This window comes from Athene noctua, chromosome 5 (genome assembly GCF_965140245.1).
Source record: "Athene noctua chromosome 5, bAthNoc1.hap1.1, whole genome shotgun sequence".
NCBI lineage: Eukaryota > Metazoa > Chordata > Aves > Strigiformes > Strigidae > Athene > Athene noctua.
In genome coordinates, this window is record NC_134041.1 from 28,272,763 (window position 1) to 28,296,309 (window position 23,547).

The window sequence follows — 23,547 nt, forward strand, 5'->3', positions numbered from 1 at the left end:
TGCAGACATCACTATGCTGGCAGCACTCCTTTACTTTGTAAAAATGCTCAAAAGCAATGGAGGGTGAGAAAGAAAAAAATAAAAGCAAGATTCTTTAAGCCTGCATCCCTACAAGCCAACTCAGTGAAGAGCCTCTGCAGAACCTGGATTCTCCCAGGTGCCAGCTCTGTGCTTCTGCAGTTCCCTACCAAAAAGCTTTCCCTCCTTGGCAATCCAACCCTCCTTGTAGACCCCCCCAGCCCCAGCACAGGATGCACCAGCCTGGGCAGCCACACCTCCACAGCTCAGTGAGTCTCTGCTGCAGCCAGGGTGGTGCAAGGCTGAGCAGCACAGCCTCCCTCCTCACCTCACACGGCCTCTGCCAGGCCCCAGGGAAGCACCTTACTAGGGAGCATTAAGCCAGTAATTATGTGACACATGAGGGTGAGCAAGCACCAGAGACATCTACATCTCCCAAGTGCTTAAGGCTGGGAAATAGTCTCAGACACCCCACAGGTGCTCACACAAAACCACACTGAAGTCTTCAGAAGTCACTCATGTTTTTCATTAACTAGAAGGAACAAGAGAAGTAAGCCCAAAGAGGTGGTTAACAGCTTTCCTGCGGCAGGAGGGAAGAGACCCCACACTTCCCAGGTATGCACAGGTTTATTGTGCAAGGCAACAAACCAACCTCACTTCCAGCCCTCCCAGTCAAAAGCAGCCAGCTATTGGAGTAAAAACACCACTACAGCAAGGACAAATCAGTTTGTCATTTATTCGTTGCAGCATTTGAAGTACACGGGTACTTGGTGAAGCTCCCCCAGACAGACAACAGGAAGAATACTTGGTACAGTAGATTTATATATAAAAAGAGTTAAATAGATAAAATAACATGGTAACTTTTCACTCTTACTACAAACAGAGCAGACTAGCCCTGAGCCCACATTAACATCAACAGCTTCAGTCTTTCCAGCCAGTCGTGGTTAGAATCTTTATGGCCCCAGATCCAGTGGACAGCAAGGCATCTGTCCTCCCAGTTGAGGCAAGGGGTGCAATTCTCAGGCCAGCTCTTCAGGAGCTTGGCTTCAGATGCTGTGCAGAGCCTGACTTCCAGTCTTGGAAGTGTTCAATCTTGTTGAACATGTCTGAAAAGCCAGCCTCACCTTTGGTGTACAAGTGTCAGAGCAGCTCTTCTGAAGATGAGCCTTCAAGTACTTCAGGATCAGCCACAGGTAGTGTTCAAGCCATCTAGAAAGACAGGTAGAGCCAAGGCGCAGGGCAGCACCCCAGACTGTTGCCTTTCCTGCACTAAGCCAGATTTAAACCACGTTTTGATGCTGTTCCTGAACTATGCACAGTTCAGTCATGCTTTTGCAAGATGCTTCTTTGCAACTGTGTTAAGACAGTCTCCACCTACTCTAGGTCTCCAGTTTTATGCCAGAAAAAAAAATCCCATACCAAAAAGACTGAGTATTTCTCTTCAGTTTTCACACTTCCATTTTCAGAAATCTTCTGTTGAGAAGGAAGATGGGGTCTGAAGCCATGTGCCTGCAGAATGGCACATAGTCACAGGTAGCACCAGAATGAAGAAAGCCCATGTTACCAATACTAGATTGTTATCCCACCGAGACTGGCTTTACTTAATCTAGGAGATCACTGTATCTCTCTAGAGTCTGCTTCTCCAGTTCCAACAGCTTTTGGTAAAATTCCTCAGCAGTTTCTTCATCCACATCCATCTGGAACATAACAGAAACAGCACTGTGAGACAACCACCTTGGTGGCAGCCAGGACAGATGCTGAGGACAGCTCTGGAGATAGCCAAAGTGCATCTCCAGAGCGTCTACATTGACAGAGAGGCAACTACAGGTATCTATCACAAAGGCACAAGCCAGAACATATTTTGGGGAAGCATCATTACACACTCATCCCATTCCAACCATCATCTCCACTGTCTTCCAGACTCCAGCCAGAGCCAGGAGTTACTCAAGGAAAACTCACAGACAATCCTACATTCCTCCTTGCTGCTCAGCACTCAACACACATCTTATGTCCACTCCAGCCACAGGACACCCTTGGCACGAAGCCTTCCATGCAAAGCAGATGGCAGGCCCCCATGCCAAGTTTCCTGCAGCAGAAGGCTGCTGCTCCATTTACCCTTCTGGGCTCCACATAGTTCTTCCCCAGGCCAGAAGTGCAGCTGTGGTACTTGACAAGTGCATCCAAGTATTCTGGCTTCTGTTTGAACAGCCACACCTAGGAAGAACAGCACAAACCTGTAGGAGTCTAGTGCACACTGTCCCAGCCAAGCCTGCAGTCAAGGACCCAGCTGCCAGTGCACACAGGAGAAGACACCACGGGTGCTTTCACCAAGCAGGGGAAGACCTGATATCTAGAGAAGTTCTGAGCTGGTTTCCCTCACCTGTGACCTACCTGAGCCAATATTAAACCATGATTATGTACCTGTGTTAAACCACTAAAGAGTTCAACATGGCTAAACTTGCTCACTACTGTTCTTGAGGCACACTGTGCACTGCAATACCCACCTCCATCCCCTGTGCCTACATGCCTGTGGCTGCCAACAGGAAGAGCAGAATTCTCCCTGACCAAGATGGAAAAACACTATTTCTTCCAAAGTAATTCATTTTACAGGTGCCTGATGAAGGTCATAAAGCATCGCCTGGCAGATCAGCGCTGGTCACAACTGTTCCCCCAGCACTCCCTGCTGTATGCTATTCAGGGGTGAAATACAGCACCCACCCACCAGCCTTATTGAGAGGCTCTGCGTTCAAGCTAGCAGACCCTGGTTGAGCTACCCAAAACGTACAAATATTAAAACAGAGTTGTGAACTACTTACATGAGCTTCTGCTCCATTATATGGTGTCAGAGTATAAGTCTTGGCAAAAAAACGGATCTGAATGGAAAAAGAACATGACAGAATCTGTATTGTGGCCCAAAATTTCTTCAGCAAGCCCTCCACAGCCCAGCCACACCAGACAATCTACCAGAGGTAGAAATGCTTCTCAGAGTTGACTGCAGGTAACACTACATGCTTATGACTAAAGCATCCCTTTATCACCACAAACTATTTTCTGGAGCAACCCACCAGATCAGCAAGCCTCACTCCATGCTCACCCCCAAAGCAAGAGGCAATGGGCCACACATACGCCTTGCAGGCACCTCTTCTTGAATGCTCTCAAGAGCACATACAACAGAAGGCAGAGAGGATCTGCAATACTGCCAGTGTTGAGGACAACTGAGAAGGCATTGCCTCTCCACTGCCAGAAATGTCACCCATCAGGATCAGTTGCTGCCATCTGGGGCAGCTTAAGCAGAAAGGCCAATCTTCCAGTAAGAGCATCAGAGCAGGCAGCCTTCTGGGTCAGAACTGTAGTGAACCTGAAAAGCTAAAGCCCAGAGGAAGAAAGGCAAGGAAAGTTTTGGGGAAGCAGGGGAAGAGGAAACAGAGCAGGAGGCTTTGCTTTCCAGAAGGATGGAAAGAAGAGACCAGGAGACACTGCCTTCTAGAGGAATGGAAAGAAGAACACTGAAAAATATGGTCTGTTACAGAAACAAACAGCATTTCAAAGCACAGGGTCCAAATTTTTGTCCTGAACTTTGCTGCCTCCAAAATGGTAGGGTTCACAAGCCCACAGCAGGTTGGCAAACCTAAGGGGAGCCTTGATAAACACTGCTATGGCTGAAGGGCTGAACTCTTGCTCTATACAGAGTGCTGTCCAGCACTGAACCTCCAAACTCAGCTTGAAAATCAGGGCCCTAAGGTGCCAAAGGGAAGGTTTGCAGAGGGGCCTGCTTACCCAGTCCAACAGAAGGAAGAGCCGTATAGCAGCATGGGTAGCAAGGAGCCAGAAGCACACTGCACATCACTTGCAGTGAAGTGTATTACAGTAGGGCTACCTTAACACAAAACCAGCCAGAAGATTCACTTACCAACCACATGATGGGCATTAGCAGCTTCCACAGAAAAACTGGCAAAATTCCATAAGTCATGTTAGACATAACTAGACCAGGACAAACAACACTGGAATACAGACCCTGCAGAGAAGAAACCAAGTCAATGTGCTAATACACAACAGTTAAAGACTGGATCATTCTCCTTCCCTCCTAGTACTTCTTGGCAAGAAAATGAAGGTGAGTATAGGGACTAGTTAGGAGTAGACACTCTCCTCTCTAAAGTTACCAGAGTGATTAGACGTAGCGATTTGAGAGATTCAAATTGCAAAAGTTCATGTTCAATCTGTGTCCATTGCAAGCCCACAAGACAAAAAGTGCAGCCTCCCAATGCATCACAACCTCAAGTTGCAGTCTATGTACAGATCAGCAGCAACAGCAGTCATCTGACAAATTACAGACCACACAGGTCAAAGGCTACCTCACCTTCAAGAGGTAAGAGCTCAGCCTTCTAGGAGTAAACTATTTTCTCCTGTAGGACTTGAAAGGTTGCAGTCACTATTGCTGGACTAGTGCGGCTTGTCAACAAAATCCAGCACACCCCTGTGGCAGGGACAGCGGGTTGCTCACGCATCTTAGTGTGACAAACCACCTCAGCCATGTTTAGCTCCCACATGTGCACTAAGCAACATATCAGATTGCTGCAAATGCATGCAACTAGGTAACAACAATGTAATGATAATTATAAACAGTAGGAGCTCATTAGGTTTCTTCAGACATACAAACCCCATCATCACCTGCTCATTAAATTTCCTGTTCAGAACCACACTTGTCAGGTCAGTAGCATATTTGGAGGAACTGTATGATTCCTGCCCCTTGGCATGCTGATAGTCAGAAAGGCTGAAGGCAGACTCCCTGGCATTGCTGGAAGAGGTCCAGATGAGTCGTGAGGGCTTTTCATTACCACAGAGTAGAGACTCAAGTTGACGAACCTGTGAAATAATCGTTAATTTATTTAATGCAGTAATTTTTAAGTCTTGCAGTATAGCTTTGCAGTTCTTAAAAGCCACAAGTTTATCTCTACTTTCCTAGCCTTAGCCAGTCTTCACTAGACTGGCCAGAGGCAGCTGCTGCTCAGGTATAACTTCAGCTCAGGGTCCACCAGGAGCATTTACAAGCAGCCACCATTCTCTTACACAGCTCAGTTGAGGACCTCAAAATTTAACATAGTCAAGTCTTGGTATTCACTCTGGACAAAAAGAACTACAAAAAGTTTATCTCTATATCCATTGGTTAATTAGAATGATTATATTAACCCTTCCAACAACAACAACTACGATCATTTATTGCTATTTTAACAAAGCCCGAGACCTTTGCCCTATCATTCGTTATCTGCCAGCCTGCAGTCTGCATCAGCATCCAAACCCGTACAGGACTGATTCACCCATGTCACCTGTACCCATCCCTACCCACATCAACCACCCAACCGAGGGCTCAATCTTCATACACTGCCTCACCAGGATAAAGTGTCCAAAGAGGTTGGTAGCAAACACCTCCTGCAGTCCATCTCCATTAAGCCTGTCCGTCTGGGTCATTACGCCTTCTGCAGTGGTCAGCATGTGAAGCAGCTTCCTGCAAGCCAAGGACACAAGTTAGAGTGGACCACTGCTGGGTCTAATTGCTCCCCACTTCAGTCCTTCAGAAGTAGTCCTCACCTCAGACTCCACACAGACTGTCTAGTTTCACCTTCGAGAGCTCCATTAATCCATGAGAAAATGGCAGGGAAAAGTTTACAGATTATCCCAGTCCCTTTATTTCCAAGTGTTTCAATGCTGACTAGACCAGAGAAACCTCATCTCTTCCTTCACTTCACCACAGTTAAGTATCATTAAAAAATAATCTTGCTCTTCCATTTCACATGCAGATAATGAAATCAAGCCCCAGCATGTAACTAAGCCCTAGGGTCATGCGTAATTCAGGTAAGGAAAGCAGTCTGTGTTCAACACCCCAACAACTGCACTAGATGCAACACAATTCAGATTGCTCCCTAGCTCAGCTTCCCCGTGATGCTTACAGGATAGCAGTGTTTATCCCCATAGTGCTTACAGAAGCAGCATCAACTATTAGCTTCATAAAATACCATGATGCACTGCTGAGAACAACTACAAAAACCTACGGTGGAACCAAGTCAACAGTGAGGAGACCCGGTATGAGCAAACCACCTCCCCAGCAACGCAATGGTGCTTTTCACTAAATCCCCAGCGCCAGGTTCAGGGTGAACCTATGCCCTACCCTGGCACGCAGTGAGCCCCACGCCAGGGATCGGAAGCGGCACAGGGCGCCTCAGAACACCTCAACACTTCACCCAACTGCCAATCCCGCCCCATGGAAGACTGTGGATCCCACGGCGATGTGCTCCATGTCGTACTGGGGAAGGGTGAGAGGGCCTTCAGCCCTGGGCACGAGGGAATGCCTCGGCCACGACGATGCTGCCAGCACCCCCGTGCTCCCTGCCAGCCACGGACCAGACCCCCCAGCCCCCGACACCTCCTACCCGGTGAGGAGGCCGTGCCAGAGGGCCTTGAAGTTCACGTGTGGGTTGGGCATGATCCCAGCGTTGAGGTAGACAAAGTCCAGGCGCTGAAACCTGCGTGAAGAGGAGCACAGGGGTGAGGGTGGACGGGGAGGGGGGCTCCGCTGGGGCGGAGGACGGAGATCCGATACCTGCAGCGGAGCTCACGGGCGACGCGCAGGACGGCAGCCAGGTTACCCAGGTCCACTTCCACGGTAGAGACCTGTGCGGCGGGGTGGGCGGCCAGGATGAGGTCTCGCGTGGCTTCGCTCTTCTGGACGTTGCGGCAGGCGATGCAGAGGTGGATGCGGCCATCCTCCTCCAGCAACCGCCGGCACAGCGCCAGCCCCACGCCGCTGCAACGATACGGTGTCAGGGTGAGCGCGGGCGGGCTGCGGCGGGCCCCGTCCCGTTACGGTTCCTCCCCCGCCCGGTCCCGGCCGCTCACCCGCTGGCACCGGTCACCAGCACCACTCGCTCCATCGCGCGCTACCGGGGCTGCGGCCGCCCGGCCCCGCCCTATAAGCGCTGCCCGCACGTGACGCCCCGCCGGCCCCGCCAATCGGAACGCGCGGAGGGGGCGGGGCCGGCGCCGCCGGTGGCGTGATGGTGGGCCGAGCGCTGGGGGCGGGGCGGGACACGCCCCCCTTTAGTCCCGCCCCCCCCATTTTGGACCACGCCCCCGTTCACGTCACGCCCCCCGCTGTGTAGGCCCCGCCTACTCCGCCGAGCTACTCGGGTCCTCTCTGCTGCCCTTCCCTGCCCTGCCCTGCCTTGCCTTGCTCTGCCTTCCCTGCCTTCCCTTGCCTTTCCCTGCCTTCTCTGCCTTCTCCGCCTTCCCTGCCTTGCTTTGTCTTGCCAGCCCGGCCAAGGCACGCCCCCCGTGCCCTGCAGCTGCAGCAGGCAGGCCTTCCGCAGGCAGCCATGGCACACTCTGCCCTCCCATCCTTTGCCACAGAGAGACGTTTTGCAGCCGAACAGAAATGCCACCCGGTCAGTGTTTCGCGGTGCTGCCGTGGCCGAGAGGACTGGGCGCACAGGTCCCGCTGGAGATCTCGGGCGCAGCCCTGCTCCTGGCAGAGACGGTGTCAGGGCTGGAGCAGGGATGGACACACCAGCACCCACAGCTCCCCAGGCAGTGGGGTGCCCCCCAGGTGCCCTAATGCACTATTGAACCGTGCGCACCCTGTGCAGGGCATCCAGGCACAGAGCACAGGGGCTCAGGTCAGCGGGAGCTGCGGTGCCCATGGGGCAGACGTGCGCCCGTGCAGCCCAGTGCTCCCAGCTCAGCTTGATGAGGCAGGGCTGTGGGAGGCCACGACGCACCCTGAGCAGGGACAGGGCATCCGAGGGCAGAGGCAGGCAGGTACCAATTATGTGGCATGAACAAAGCCTGTCCTTGCTCCCAGTTCAGCCACGGAACACCACGCTGCTGCAGGCTATGCACTCAGAAGGGATGAGAGACATCCTCTGCTGTAGCCAGTGGGATAACGCACAGGGAGAGCAGCCGGCCCCTCCACAGAGCACAGCCACCCATCCCTGCACTCCTCTCTCCCAGGCCCACTACCCCACCTCAGTCCCTGCCAGTGGACATCTGACACAGGTGCTGAGCCACAGAGCACCCTCTCTGTCACCCAAGGAGATGGGCAACTGGCGTGGGTCAGCCAGCAGGTCTCTTTGAACATCCTTCCTCCATCTCTTATGCTGATACTTCTGTGCACTTCCCCAGGCTCTCCCCACACAGCATCTTGGGGCACACAGTGCAGCCCCAGAGCCCCCCAGCAGGCGGGTATGGGCTGGGCGCCTGGGGGTGCCCACAGAGGAGGTGAGCTGCCTTCTGAAGTGCCGCAAGGAAACCATGCAACCAGATTCACGTAGCAAGTGTCTCTTCAGCGGGTTTGCCCCTATATATAGGTGCATCTACTGAATATATACATGCCTTAGCAATAGTATACTGGAAACTGTGCCACGCGTGACTTGATGGTGCTGAACTAATGCGTACAAAAGTATGGAGGGGTCCCTGCACCCTCTCAGTACAAAGTTCCTCCTGTCCAGCTGCAGAAGGGTCTGATTTTGGGGTGTGACAGGTAACCTGCCAGGGCTCCTGGGGGGCGTGTGCCTTTGGCACCGCTGCAGTTTGCCCATGGAACTGCCAGATCCGGGAGGACTGACTGGTGCCAGGCTGCTGCGGGATGCTCAGGGCGGCAGAGTCCAGCCCAGGCGCTTCAGCTGAGCTGTGATCCTGGAGGGCCAGGAAGAGCCAGGACGCCTGGTGTTGCAGGCTGTTGCAGGCTTGGGCATCGAGCAGCAGCCGTTGAAAGTTCTGCTATGTGCATTCCTCACGGCAGGTGAAGATGTGGGTTAACCCTGGGAGAAGAGAGCCTGGAGATTTCCCTTAGGAGGTGAAAGGTGTTAACATCCCACCGCTGGCTGCGACACAGCATCTGTGGGGCATCCAAAATGCATTTTGTGGGCAGTTGAGCAGCTCTGGAGTGGCTGTGGTCAGTGAGAGGAGGTCCCCTCGGCAGGCCTCTCACCAGGGCTGGCACACCCACTGCTCCCCAGCTGACACGAAGCAGCCATGGCTGAACACACTGCTCACTCCAGCAGCCGGGCGAGGAGCTGGGTGTGCCATCAGGCTTCTCCCTATGCAACTGGGGTCTGGCCAGCAGGGACGGGGCTTTCTGCCCCTCCATGCAGCATGTCCAAAGCTCAAACTATCCAGAGAGTTTTTGGTTTTGCCCTGTAATTGCACAGTCCACTGTGAGCTAGTGGCAACTCCCAGCTTCTCCTTGAGCAGGTAATGGCTGCTGGACAGTCCCTGCTCCAGCAGGCACATACTTGCACACATCCCTTCCCCAGGCACCTGCCCCATGCTCAGGCGGCGATCTTCCTCATGAAGAAAGTCCAGCTGACGTTCGTCCTGTCCGACCAGGGGAGAGAAGCCACTCTGTCCCAGTCATCGTCATCAAGAAGATGCTGAATCAATAAATAACCCTCATCTCAGCCCACATCGCTACCAGGCTCAAGCCAGCAAGCGAGCAAGAGGTCCGAGTCGTCCCATGCCATGACTCTCCTTGCTGCCCTTGAGGTTTTCTTCTGAGGCTTCACTCTACAATGAGAACAAGACCAGCTGCCCGGGTTTTATTGCTAAGTCCAAGTGAAGTGGCTTTAGTTTGCCTATGGGGCTCCTCTGGGAATGGGAACGGATGGGGACTGGGATGGGGGGAGCAAAGGGTCATTCTTCACTAGCTGACTCTTGGAGAAGGCGATGGATGTCCTGGAAGGAGGGACGATCTTTAGTGTCCCGTCTCCAGCAGCTGAGCATTAGCTTATAGACTGAGTCAGGGCAAAGTGCAGGCTGGGGAAGGTAAGTCTTCAAAACAAAAGGCAAAGATGACAAAGAGAGTTACTGCAATGGAAACCAAAAAGCAAACTGCTCCTGAGGAGCCCCATTTTTCCATGCACCAGGGTGGAGGACTGTTCTGCTGTGTGTTCAGGGGCAAGGGGACCCCAGACAGCACAGCAGGGGGCTGGGGACACCTGCTCATATCTTCCAGCCTGGATAAATACCAGAGCAGGGTCAGCGGGCAAGTGGCACCTTGAGCTGTGCAAAGTGCAAGGTTTGCCATCCCAGGCCCTTCATCAGGACTCCTTCCCAGATGAGTTCCTGTCCCTTAACTCTCCCATAACCAAGCTCCCTATCTGGCCACCTTGAAGTCTTTCCCCAGATTGCCACTGTCCCAGGCACTCCATTGCCACTGCCTGTCCCATCCCATCCCATCCCATCCCATCCCATCCCGTCCCGTCCCGTCCCGTCCCATCCCATCCATACCTGCCTGCCCTGGTCCCGGAAAAACTCGCCAGTGTTTTCGATGACCTGCTCGTCGGACAGCTGGGAGTAAGGCTGCTCCCGGCAGAGTGTGAAGGTCTCCCACAGCGTCACACCAAATGCCCACACATCACTGGCAGTTGTGAACTTGCCCTGGCCAGAGGGAACAGACTGGGGTCAGGCACGGGCATTACCCCATCCTATTCCATAAGCCGTATGGACCCAGGGTTCAAAACTCTTTCTGGCTGCTTCAGCTTCCAGATCTGGGCCCAGAGTGGGGCTTGGTCCCACAGACCTGATCTCTGCCTGGGGCCAGAGCCTGGCAAGCTCTGAGTCTGGTTTGCAGTGACTGCTCTGAGAGCTGAGACTCAGTAAGGACCCAGCTCCCTGCAAAACTAAAAAATAACCCTGCTCCCTCTTCCTGGTGTGACCATGGCCAGGAGAAAATGTCAAGCAGCCCACTCACAAAGGCTGGGCACTGAGACACCAAAGACCACTGTAGTCCCCTCATCCCACCTCAGAAATCTGCTACCACTCCTGCTTTCTGCATGCTTCGTCCCAAAGGTGGGCTCCAGGAAGGAGAAACTTCTCCACCCCTTCTGCACCCCCCAGCCCATGAAAAGAGGCTGTGAGCAGCCCCAGGACCGTGTCAGTGTCTGTCAGAGGACCCCAGCCCCCGCGTACCAGCAGGATGCTCTCCCAGGACATCCAACGGATGGGGAGCACTGCCCGCCCCTGGATGCGGTAGTAGTCCCCACTGTAGAGATTCCTGCTCATGCCAAAGTCAGCTATCTTGATGGTGTACTGCTTCCCCACCAGGCAGTTGCGTGTGGCCAGGTCTCGGTGCACGAAGTTGAGGGATGAGAGATACTTCATGCCAGAGGCAATCTGGGTGGCCATGAACCGCAGGTCACTGTAGCTGCCGGGGGGGGGGAAAGGGAGGACTAAGGTGCCAGGAAGGATGGCAGCCAGGGAGTACACGGCCCCGAGAGGGGCACCCCACAGCCAGGCAGAGTGCCTAGAGCAGGCAGCCCTGCCTCACCCCTGCCCGTCCTGGGTGGCACTACCTGATGGTGGGCACATGGCTGGTGGGGGGGCCACCTGCCTGCTGGCGGGACAGGAACTGATTGAGGTCTCCATTCTCCATGTACTCAGTGATCATGCACAGTGGGTCGTCTGTGATGCACACTGCCAGCAGCCGGATGATGTTGGGGTCCTTCAGCCGTGACATAATCTTGATTTCCTTCAGAAAATCATTCCTTTCCGGAACAGAAACCACACGGATCGGATAGACAGACCCAGAGGAGCATGGAGGTGCGCACATACTGGCCGAGTGTGCCACCCACCCTCCCAAGCCTTGTGGGGGACCCGTGGGACTGGGGGTCATGAGGGGGAGCTCAGGGCTGATCTGCGCACTGTGAGGTGAACTCAGCAGGTAGATGGGGTGCTGGGGAGCTGGTCAGGACCAGCAAGGATCAAGAGTCCTGAATCAACACAGCATCCCCAGATGGCTCAGATGTGTGGTCCTCACAGCTACACCAAGCACCTGGCTGCTGGAGACAGGGGATGTTTTCTAAATTTCCTGGCTCTCCTGGGAGGACTCTACATGGGGGGCAATGCCAGCGTGTGTGCATCCCCAACCCCATACCTTGCATTCTTGTTGGCATCTGCTCGCAGCATCTTCACAGCCACCAGCACAGGGCAATTGGAGCTGATGTCCAAGCCTTCCAGTGCAAAGTCCTTGCCTGTGAACTTCTCCATCCCCTCCACTTCGCAGAGATGAACCTGGAGGGGGGCAAGGGGCATTATCTCTGCCAACTAACAGCCTCCCTCGTGAACTGGGAAGAGCCTTGCCCAAGCCCTGCTCAGAGCAGCTCCAGCTCACACTCACCTCACCAAACTGGCCTTCCCCCAGCTTCTCCTTGAAGGTCAGCAGCTTCCTGGGGAACTCCTCAACGGCCACATCCTTGCCAGACAGCAGGTCCATGGTGAGGGCCGGCACAGAGTAGGTGTTGCCACCTGTCACGCCCTGCAGGTTCACGATGTCGGCCTCAGCATAGTGGGGGACGCCCTCGGGGACACTGGCCTGGGATGGCTTCACAGGGCCGCTGCAGCCTGGAGGGGGACAGTGGGGCCAGCCCTGACGTGGGTGTCCTGCCCTGCACCCTCTGCTCCCCAGAACTTGATCACACTCCAGCCACCAGCTTCTCCATCCCCATCCTCTGCAGAATCCCCATGCTGCCCCAGCATGGCTGCGCTCCTGCAGATATCACAGGCTGCTCTGTTCCTTCCCCATCAAATGCTCCAACCCAGCCCCAAGCACCAGATGAGCAGGGATCAGTGCCCAGCCTCTGGATCACCGAGGAAGAGATTTCAGAGCATCCCAAGGACAGTGGTGAGGACACAGCTCAGCCTGACAGCAGACACTGGCAATGGCTCTCAGCCACAGGTTTTGTGTGACCTCCAAGTGGGATGCACAGGAGCTTGTGCGACCTCCCCCCTACCCTTCTAGGGGAGATTGGTCAAAAGCTGGGGAGAGGAGGCTGCAGCAGGCTCGATGTGTGGTAGATGGCTCTAAGCATGCAGGGTGTCCTGGCTCTCACCCGTGTCCTCTTCCCCTGGGGTGAACTCGGGCAGCTTGCGGATCAGGCGGGAAGGCTCCTGGTAGTCAGGTCCCAGGGGGAATATGCGGTCATAGGTGGAACTGGACTCTTGCTCACTGGAGGAGGAGGAGCGGTTGTGGTTGAACATGCTGGATTCACTGGGCAGGGAGAGGCTGACCGTCATTTCATCATCCAGCATCCTCCGCGATGCCTGTGAGAGGGGGTCAAGGGAGGAGAGAGCTGGGACAATGGGTCTCTGTAGCACCAGTGGGATGGGATCTCCTCTGCTCCATGGCACTGTGGCCATGCCCAACCCCGAGTCCTCCTCTCTGGTGCCCTCGCCTGGAGAAAATGTTTGTTCTCATGTCCCCCTCCTACTATCTGCCTCTGTGGAGAAGAGTTTGGCTCCATCACCTCTGTGACTGCCCTCAGTTAGCTGGGGGATGCAATGAGACCCCCTTGGGCTCCTCTTCCCCAGTCCAGCTTCAGGACAGAGGAGTGGACAAGCAGGTACATCCCAAAGTCACCACCCTGCTCAACTAAATCCCCTTGCCTTGGGAGATGGGTGCAAATCATAACCTTCCTGAGGAGGAGAAGGGAGCACCAGTCCCTGCATGGAGTCTGCTTTCCCCATGCTGAACTTCCAGAAGAACCTGCCCAGGATGAGCCCACCGCCCTGGGACACCTCGCTAGCCACACCACACTTGCCCACCTTCTCCAGCATCTTCTGCCAGAACTGCCGCCACAGTATGATGACAATGATGGCCACCAGGATGAAGATGATCGCCACCAGGCACCCGATCAGGATGCGTGTGTTGCTGTCGTCTACCTTGAGCGTGGGGTCTGGCAAGAGAAGGGGACAGCAAGAGCCAGTCACACTGGGGCATGGGGAGGCCCTGCCCCTTTCCTCCATCGGATGGGGCAGAGTTCCCCAGAGCATCTCCCCACCCAGCTCAGAAACATGCTTTTTGATGCCTTACCATAAGTGGTGGGGACCACGGACACCTCAGGGGGGGCCACAGAGTTATTGTACATGGCTGCATCTGGCAAGGGAGAAGAGGAGAGCATAAGGGTGGGCGGTGGGGGTGCCCCACAGCCCCACTCTCTCCTCGAAACCTCCCCCAGGAGGGTCAGATCCCCATGGGGTTCATGACGGCAGATACCCGACTGGAAGGTGATCTCGCTGAACATCATCCAGACATCAGCAAAGTAGTACTGGCACTTGATGGCGCTGGCCATGCGGTGGAGCAGGGGCACGGTGACAAAGCGGGCACTGGGGTTCACATCATCCAACACCAGTACTGAGGATACGGCGCTGGGCTCCCACTCACTGGCATCAGCACGGAAGTAGCACTGCACCTCCTTGAAGATCTTCACCCCTTTGGCAAACATGTTGTTGCAGTGGACCTGTGGAACAGCCCGTCAACATGGCCATGGCAAGGGATGGGGATGGGGGACAGGGTGGGGGGTGCGCAGACCTTCATGGCGGTGAAGTTCCTGATGCGGTCGAACTCGAAGGTGATCTCCACATAGCCGCCAGCGGTGCTTTCATTGCACCAGCCAACATAGTCATAGCCCGGCCAGACGTGGTACTCGTGGGTCTGCGTGAAGTCATCCAGCCCTGACACTCCATCCGTCAGCTGGCCCAAGCCCTCTGTCATGCTGGCACGTGTGAGGGGGGAAAGGGAGAGTGACTCTCACCAACATCACAAACCTGCCACCCCCCCAGCAACGCCCCCCCCCCCCCCCCCCCCCCGCAGCTCCTTACAGCCCCTGGGAAATTCAGGAGGGGGTTTTGTTCTTCATGTTCTCTCTGGAAAAGGCTGTGGGATACTGAGCGTGCAATGCAGTTAGTGCAAATCCAAGAGAAGGGCTGGGGGTGCTTCCCCCATCACGCTGTCCCTGTCACGATGTGCAGACTCCCAGAGCTGGTCATGTCCCCTGCTTCGGGGAGACCCCAAGTACTTGCTCTGCTGAGGATCAGCACATCAGCCTGCAAACTCAGGGAAAAAGCACCCTTATAACCTCCTGCTCGGCATGGTGCCCATGACATGTGTAAGCCCATCTGGTCCTCACCTGTACCCAAATGCCCCGTCGTACACTGAGTCATTCAGGTAGATGATGGTGCCCCCGGGAAGGATGAGCTGCTGCCCAGCTGGTGCGTTGTAGGACACCAGCCCATCTGTGGGGAGGGGAGGGTGAGTGGCTGCCCACACCGGGCACCCCATTGCTGGTGAGCCCCGGCCAGCCCCAGGGTGCTGCCAGCCCCTGGCAGGACAGACAACCCCCAGCGGGATGCACAGCCCCCCGACCAGGCTCTGGGGACACAGGGAAGGCGACAGGACCGCACCACCCACCCAGCCAGACACAGCCGTACAGCTCCACACGCAGGCAGACGTTCATGGAGTGGTCAGTGACAGGGATGAAGCGGACGAAGCGGGCGATGAGAGGTGGCTCCAGGTCCTTCAGGACGATGTCGTAGGGGTTGGTGTTTCCATCCAGCACCTGGGGGAGAGAAGTACGGTGGGGGTGGGCAGGCACAGCCCCCCACCTGCTACCCAGCGCAGCCCCTGCCCACGTCCTCACCTGCTTCCCGTGACGGTTCCTCCAGGAGATCCAGCGGGTACCATCCCTGCTGTAGTTGATCTTATACATGGGGGCAAACTCGTTGCCATGGCCACCAGCATGACGCCCCTGGGTCCCCACCAGCGTAATGAAGTGGAGTGCACGCAGGTCGATCTGCAGGAACTCCTTCAGGTCATCAGGCTCCACCGGGATCTCGGGGCACCAGGCACCATCACCGTCCTCTGAGTCCAGCCTGCAAACCCAGAGAAGAGAAGTCATTTGCAGGCAGCCAGAGCTGGCCCTGTGCCCCTCTTCTGCCCCTCCGTGGCAGCCCAGACCCTGCCATGGCTGTGGCCGGGGGGTCTCTGCACTCACCGTCCGTACTTGGCGGCTGTGGACTCAGACCATTGGCTGGAGGCCGAGATGTCCTCGTCAGGGATGTGCCCACCTGACATTCCCAGGGGGTACCGGCACACTGCTGCAACGAGACCATCAGGGTGCTGAGTAAGCATCCTTCCTTGCCTCCCTGGCTGAGGAGCATGCTGAAATACAGTATGGCACTGCCAGGGCTGGGGCACATCCACAACACAGCAGTCACTGCAGCCTGGGCAGCTCAGGCGCAGAACTCTCCATCCCTCTGGCTTACAGAGGGGGACAAAGCACGATGAGACTGTCCCGCACAGGCAGACACCTGCCTGGACAAATGGGGCCACTGGCCAGAAGCTGATGCCAGCCCAGCTCAAAGCGAAGCCAGGAGCAAGGAGAGGCAGCGCTCCAAGGGCTGCTGGACACAGCCGGTCCCTGTCCCTGGAGATCCCGTCAGCCTTGCTGGCAAATGTTTCAGCTTGGTGGAGGGAGAGCCCGTGGGCTGGCACTGCTGACCCCACGCTCCTTGGTCTGGGAGCACCCAGAGGGCTTGCTCCAGAGGCCATTCACCCAAAAACCCCACCCACAGCAACCTGTTCTCAGCTGTGCTGCCCTGCTGCTCCCCCCTGGGAAACGAGTGACAAAGGCACACGCTCGCCTTTCCTGCTGGCCCCCATCGCCAGCCCTGCTCCCGCCCCAGCTGCAAGTGGAAAAGTACCCAGGGTGGCGGGCAGGCTGCATCCCCAAGTGGCAGCCAGCTCCCCCAGCACCGCATCCACACCACTTCCCAGGAGTTATTTTTTCATGCCTGGCTGCCAAGAGCACTGCTGAAAGGCCGGCTTGTTTGGCCATGTTTACCGTCTGGCTGCCGGCTCCAAGCCCACAGCACTCCCTCCGCACACCGCCCCAAGCAAACACCCGCACCGATGTGGCAGGGCCCAGGCGAGGATGCAGTGCCGGGGCCACCTCCTGCCCCCAAGGCCTGCAGCTTGCCCGACGCTGAGCGGCAAGGAGCCTGCATCCCAGCGCTCCATGCCACCTGGCAGCTGGCTCCTGTCCCCAGGTCCCCGTGCCACAGGGACCATCTCCTGCATCTGACAGAGGGAAGGATGCATCTTCAGCATGAGCATTGGCACAGTGGGGAGCATCTCTTCTTGTCTCCAGCTCTTCCACTTGTGGTGCTCTGCAGAGTGCAGCTCCCACTGAATTCCCATTTAATTCTTGCCAAACATGGAGCCAGCCCAGCTCCTTTGCCCTGGGTAATAACCATCCTGGCCAGGCTAAGCCAACACTGCCAGCCCTGGATGGCTGCAGAAGAAACAGGATTGCTTCCCTAAGCACCATAAAACATCTGGGGAAGACCCAGCAAACTCTGCCCACAGACGGAAGAAGCCTTTGAAGGGCCTTGTTACAGGGATGCCCCAGGGAAACCCTGATGCACTGAAGGAGCCTGGGCTCTGTGTCCATCTCTGCAGTGCAGGATGGGAATGAGCCCTGCAGAAACAACCATTTAAACATGCTCCTCTCACTGACATCCAGTACAGTGTTGTGGTTTCTGAGCAGAAGCCAGGCACCTAGTCAAGCCGCTTTACTAGAGCCAACCTTGGTTTGCTGTGAAACCGGCAAAGAAAGCACATCCCAGTGGCAGGAAACAATAGCCCGACACCTTGCTTTCTGCATGCTGCAGCCTCAAAACTGAGTGGGCTCGACGAGTCCCTGATGGAGCAGGGACCCACTCAGAGCCCAGGGCTCCAGCTGCAGCACTTTGCCTGTACCTCCAGCCCACTGGCACCCATGGCCCATGGAGGATGCTTTCTGGGTCACTGGTGATGGCCAAGCTGTGTGCAGGACAGCTGAGTGCCCAGGCAGGTGCAGGCTCGGGGGGCCATCACACACTGTTCCCAGAGCTGGGAAGGTCCCAGAGCTGGTGGAGATGATGTGAGCCCAAGCCCAGGGAAACACACCTCAGGGCTCTTGTAGCCACCTGGTCTCACTTACCTGGGTTGACCTGGGCTCTCACAGCCCGTGGGACGTGCAGCAGCAGCAGCAGCAGCGGCAGCAGGGCTGGTCTGGGGGTGGCCGGCATGGCAGCAGTCCTGCAGAGACAGAGCCAGGACTCATCAGACTGAGGCAGCTGAGCTGCATGGAAATGCCAGTCCTGCTTGGGGCAACCCGCTGAGGATGGGAGAGGTTCCCCTGCGCAAGACCCTGTGTCCCACCTCAGCCTCAGAGGAGGCCCAGAGCCCCAAGCCTCACATCTGTGATGGTGTTCAAAGGGGTCACAGTGTGCCATCCCCTCCACCAGGGCTCTGCTCGGGGCTGGCGCCATCCAGCTCCACCAGCGGGCAGAAAGGCTCCAGCTGGGCCACCCGCCCTTGGAAAGCTTTGAAAGCAAGACATTGCACAACCCCGTCATATAACAAAATAATAGCACGTTGCAACACGCGGTTTCCCTGCCTTCTGGCTCAGAAGAGATAATAGCCGATAATCGCCTGAGATTTACAGCATATTTATTGTGACAGTTCTCTACGGCAGAGTGGATCTAGAGGACATGAGTGCCACAGAAAGGTGTGACAGAGAGCATGGGAGCCAGCCTGCACCTTCTGCCTCCTGGGGAGCACAGGATGGGGCTGGAGGGAACCTGGGGGTCCTGGCAGTGGGGCTTGGGCTGCAGCAAGTGGAGAAAAAGAGCTGGTGCTGGCGGGGCTCCTTGGAGCAGGGTCCAGTCTGTGGCACAAGGGGATCCCCCCTGGCCCCAGCTCCAGGACATGTGGGTCCTCTGAGTCAGCGCTGCCACCACAGCCACTTCACAAGGCAGAAGCCATCGCCCAGGCTCTGGCTAACCCTTGGCTTCCAGGAACCCCCAGAGCCTGAGCAGCTCCTGCTGCGCCCACACACCTCTAGGGAACTATCACGGGGCATGGCATCATGCTGGGGATGCTCCAGGGACACCCCTGCACGTCATCAGTCCTGCCCCAGGCTCTCAGGGCTCCCCCTCTCCTTGTTTGCCAAGGGGACATTTGTCCTTCTGGGACAGCCCTTCACACAAACATTGCATGCAGACTAGTCCTCCTCTTGTTAAAAAACACTATTTTAATCTAGTTTACATGCACATTAACCTTTGTAGGAACAACTTACTAACCTGAGAGTTAAAGGGACCATAGCTCCTGGCTAGGTGGGACCTGGCTGCACTTGAGTGCTGGGCTGAATCCCAGCCAAGTCCTGGTTGTGTCCCTGCACCCTCCCACACACAAGGGGACCTGCAGCCTTGTCCTCACCACCCAGAGAAAGCCCAAACCCACTGGAACCAGCTACCACACAGCAGATGCCTCCATGCTGGAAAGCCTAGCTGGGAGGTGATGGATATGGCCCTGCTCAGTGGCAAAACCAGGGCTTGGCACAGCAGAGGAGAGGCTGGCTTGCTGTGACCATGCCAGCACCCAGGGGAAGGGCAAAGCCCCAGGAACTGCCACTTGCACCCTGCTAGAGGCCCTCTGCAGCCAGCAGCATGCTGCTGCATTCCCTGGGGGTCCCTGCTAAACATCATGAGCTCAGGGGGTGCAGGGGTACAAATAAGCACCTGGATTTAGAGTGATTTTTTCCTTTTTTTTTTTTCCTATTTTTTGTGAGAAAGCAGATATGTGGTTGCTTATTTCCCTATTCCCAGCTGGGAAAGTTTAGTTAGTTGCAGCTAACTCAGCTGTAACTGAGAATTTCAACTGCATGGCTGAGAGGCGCGCACAAGGCTCCTGGGTTTGATAATGGCCAGTTCCCCCAACATTAAAATCTCAATTTCCTTCTGCATTCCAAAAAACATCCAGGGATATTTTTTCTCACTATTCTTTCAGGCTGAGTAAATGCTTTAAGCATCAGGATACCAGATGCCATAATCTCCTGCAGGGAATGCATTTACATTTAGCCTAATATAGGGAAATTATCCCCATGCAGCCGTTGTGAAGTGCTTGTCCCTCCTCGGAGGAGCGGGGCTGGGGGACAGTGGGGAGACAGTGACTCAGGCGCCGAGGCTAGGGGCTAAGGGACACGCGGTCAAACTGGCCAAGCAGTATTGGCAACCCAGCTGGAAATCATTTTTGTTCCACCAGTCCTGCAAAAGGGATGTATGTGCAATGTTTTGTCTGAAAATGTTTGCTGAAAATTTTCAATCACTGGAAATTTTTAGTGCAGAGAGATTTGGAGCTCCTCCCTGGCGTCGCCTGGGCTTGGGAGCTTCCCTCAGCTGCTGCTTTTCTTTTTTTTTTTTTTTTCCCTTTGTATTTTTGGCCCCTTCTTATTCTACAGAAATCACCAGGGAAAATTAATGGGGAAAAAAATTAAATCCACATTTATTTAGAGACAAACCCCACCCAAGCCATGGTCCCTCTCACCCCCAGCCTTGTGATGGCTGGTGAAGTCTCCAGCTCATTTCCCAGGTGGGTGCTACCATCCTTGCCGGCACCAGAGGAGCATTGTCCGTGAGGAGGGAGGTGAACAGCAGCAGCCTGCACCCACTGCACCTGCCAGGTCCTGGATGCAGGTTTCCCAGGGCTGCTGGGGCTCCCGTTGCAGAGCACCCATTCTCACACAGGGCCAGGAGCTCCCCTCTTGCTGGGATGGCAGGCGGGTGGGACCATGCTGAGGCCATGCTGGAGGAAACATCCCCAAGCGGTGAGAGGCTCCCTGTGACCCTGGACCATGACCCAAGGTGTGCGGAGTTTCATTAAGGGGGTTCGGGACCCCCATCCCAGCTGGCACTACAGCCCCCAGCATGCTGTGCCACCGGCACAGCCCTGGCGGGAGCGCAGTACAGCATGCCGGGACCCGTAGTCCTCCTTCCCTCTAAAAATGCCATTTTAGACCTTCTCTAGGCTGGATGCAGCCCCATTTTCTGCAGCAGCAAGCATCTCCCCAGCCACCAGCTGGCTGGCTCAGCCGGTGGCATTGCAGCCACACAGGGCACGAGTTGCAACTGGCACGTCCCTGTGGCTGCCAGCAGCACAGCCCATGGCAGTGGGGCCTGGGGACATGGTCCTGTGGGTACTGCACCCAGCAAGCACCCCTGTCAGCCGAAAACTTGCAGCTCTCCTCCTCCGCGATGCCGTGCCACAGCGCACAGCGTCACACCGCCACAGTGCAGGGCTGCACAGCATCGCTCTGCCACGGCGCAGGGCTGGGAAGCCATAAGTGGGTCCCTAGCTCCAGGATGGGGGGCAGGACGCTCAGGAGCACTAGACCGGTGGTGCTGTGTCCCCTCCCCAGGGTGACCTGGTGCCTGGCTGGGCGACCCTGGGGACAGTGGGGCCTCTTTGGCTGGCCAGCACCGCCACCAGTTCTGCCAACAGACACATAGGCTGTGGACAGGCAACAGACACTGGCTTGGCACGAGGTACAGGGGGAAATGCCGGCAGCGGGGGAAAAACTGGAGAGAAGGGGCGAAGTGTCACCTCCCCGAGTGGGGACACTGCCCTGCTGCTGCCTCAGCCCCTTCCCAGGCAGATCTGCACCCTGGTCCCTCTCCACAGAGCACAGCTGACCCCGCATCCCCCCAAAATCCCAAGCCTAGGGGAGGCAAATGCTTCCCCATGCACCCCAGAACAACTCACCGGAGAGGGGAGGCGGTGGTGGGCGGGGGTGCTTCTTGCCCCTCGCCCGGGCCAGGGGAGCCAGGCGAGGAGCGAACTTCCCCGGGCTGATGCAAGATGCCTCTGGGAGCGCGTTCGCATTCTACAGATTCCTGGGAACCGGCCAGAAATCCCACAATCCTACATCTTGCACATTTGGTTTCAATTAGGAAGCAGAGAGGGGGAGCCAGTCACCAATCCAGGCTGGCTTTTCAGCAGAGGTTATTTTCCTCGGCCCGAGGGAATGTGTGCAAAGCTATAATTTACAGCAAAACCCATTCATAGCGCGAGAGAAAAAATTTTTTTAAAAAATCCCTATGGCCAGAGAAGGAACTTAAAGCAATAGGCAGCATTTTGCTTCCTGGCGTTTGCCCTCACGGCTGTGGGATGACGTGTGTCCAGGATCCTCCTCCTGCACCATGGGGCGCAGGGGCCAGGTGGGACACCCCTAAAATGCAAGTGACGGAGGCAGTCTACAAGACCCCATCGCTGGGCCAGAGGGTCCTGCACGGGCTGCCCTGCTCTGGGCCCCTGGTGGGAAGGGTGCTGGGCCCTGGGCTGGCACACGTGGCCAGGACACCGGCCAGAGATCTGAGCTGACCTGCCCTGGCACGTGGCACGGAAGAAGATCTCTGGCTCCCCAGGCTGCACGCTGAGCTCGTGGCTTTACATCATTTCCAGGCACTAGCTTGGTACTGTGGCCACTGACTACGCAACGCAGCAGGGAGAAAATAATAATCGGCTCACATTAATTTTTGTGCAATAGCTAAAAGTGCAATTAAAAAAAAAATCAGTATTCTTTCAGACTAGTGTTTTGGCTGTATTTTATGCCAGCAGCCACACGCCATGGGAAGGAAGCAGCACCCCTGGCAGCAGGCCAGAAGCTCCCAAAGTGCCCTCCTGCCCCACGGGGCACCCTGCGCTGGAGAAGGCACCTGTCTCAGGGTTGCAGCTGTGCTCCTGAACCCCCAAAGCCACCCTCCTCACCAGACTCCCAGCCCATCCGCTTTCCAGACAAACAAACTGAGTCCCAGGCAGGGAAAACCATCCACCACCTGGCAAGATGCCAGTGACATGCCACAGACCCTCAGCGCTGCCACCGACGAGGCAGGAGCTGTGGTGTCAGCCCAGCCATGGGTGCAGCAAGAGGCAAGGCAGAGCACCACAGCTACCTCTGGGCAGGCAGGGAGCAGGTTAGCATGGTGTCTGCTGTAGAGCTCTGCCCTATGCCCCAGCATCCTGCCCCAGAGCAGCTGGCAGGGGGAAGCCCGAGCACAGGCTGCCCTACGTGCACGCTGGCACAAAGGCCAGCCAGCTCCGCTCCACCCCGCTTGCCTCCTGCTACCTGGAATTGGCGCTCAAATGACTTGGCGGCAGCCAGCACCACGTCGCTCTATCCCAGGACCTAATGCAAAGGTGTTGGTGTGCAAACAGAGCCAAAAAGCCAAAGCAAACACCTCTCTTCTACCCCTCCCTGTGCCCCAGAAGCCAGCTGGAGCAGTGATCCCCTGGACTCACCGTGCAGCCCCTCACTCCTGCTTGGCCCCGCTCCCAGGGCCATGTGCATCCCCCTGAGGTGGGCCACACTGTGCTCCAGCTGCTGCCCGCCCCATGTCAACAAGGAGCAGCTTTGGGGGCACCCACCTGCCTCCTGGGGAGCAGAGACATCCCTTCTCCACAGTGGCTGCTCCCAGGGCCTGGCAGGGACAGCGAGCAGGGGGAGGTGGTGGTGCAGACCACCCGCAGCACTCCGCACCGGCTCCTCGCATCCGCTCTGGCCCCCATCCCAGGCTATCTCCCCTGGGACCACGGCCGCCAGCCTGCCTTGGCCACACACAGCCTGGCTGGCCCACAGCGAGCCACCAGCAGCCACAGCACCGGCCAGGACCCCCGCACGGCCCCGGCTTCCCAGGCACACTGCATGGGGAACGAGTGCTTGGCCAAGCCCAGGGTGCTCAACAGCCACCTTGGCACTCCTGGGACTGAGTGATTTCCCCCAGGGGAGCAGTTTTGGCCCCATTCCCAGCCCTGGAAGGGAAAACCCCTTCTCCAATCAGCCATGGGTGGCTGCAACACCCGACCCCAGGGGCAACAGCAGGACT

General features: G+C 56.4%; 2 protein-coding genes across 4 annotated transcripts; both read right to left on the reverse strand.

Annotated features, from left to right (window-relative positions):
- Positions 1-755: 755 nt before the first annotated feature.
- On the reverse strand, positions 756-9,435 carry HSD17B7 (hydroxysteroid 17-beta dehydrogenase 7). 3 transcript variants are annotated; one of them, XM_074906789.1, is made up of 10 exons: positions 8,034-9,435; positions 6,614-6,817; positions 6,444-6,536; positions 5,407-5,521; positions 4,687-4,881; positions 3,929-4,033; positions 2,835-2,891; positions 2,134-2,232; positions 1,620-1,715; positions 756-1,527 (listed from the first exon to the last, which is right to left on the reverse strand). In XM_074906789.1, the coding sequence occupies exons 1-9, from the start codon at positions 8,144-8,146 to the stop codon at positions 1,620-1,622; spliced, it is 1,077 nt and encodes a 358-aa protein (XP_074762890.1). In that variant the 5' UTR covers positions 8,147-9,435; the 3' UTR covers positions 756-1,527. The 3 variants fall into 3 exon arrangements, with proteins under 3 accessions (XP_074762890.1, XP_074762891.1, XP_074762892.1); XM_074906790.1 differs by lacking the exon at positions 8,034-9,435 and adding an exon at positions 6,910-6,991 and having other exon boundaries at positions 756-1,715; XM_074906791.1 differs by lacking the exons at positions 6,444-6,536; positions 8,034-9,435 and adding an exon at positions 6,910-6,991 and having other exon boundaries at positions 756-1,715.
- Positions 9,436-9,579: 144 nt separating this feature from the next.
- DDR2 (discoidin domain receptor tyrosine kinase 2) lies at positions 9,580-21,517 on the reverse strand. Its single transcript, XM_074906788.1, has 17 exons — positions 21,428-21,517; positions 17,826-17,923; positions 15,837-15,939; positions 15,483-15,714; positions 15,254-15,401; positions 14,973-15,078; positions 14,375-14,558; positions 14,060-14,303; positions 13,877-13,939; positions 13,609-13,739; positions 12,897-13,107; positions 12,185-12,408; positions 11,942-12,078; positions 11,361-11,552; positions 10,978-11,212; positions 10,297-10,446; positions 9,580-9,837 (listed from the first exon to the last, which is right to left on the reverse strand). The coding sequence occupies exons 2-17, from the start codon at positions 17,911-17,913 to the stop codon at positions 9,700-9,702; spliced, it is 2,586 nt and encodes an 861-aa protein (XP_074762889.1). The 5' UTR covers positions 17,914-17,923; positions 21,428-21,517; the 3' UTR covers positions 9,580-9,699.
- Positions 21,518-23,547: the final 2,030 nt, after the last annotated feature.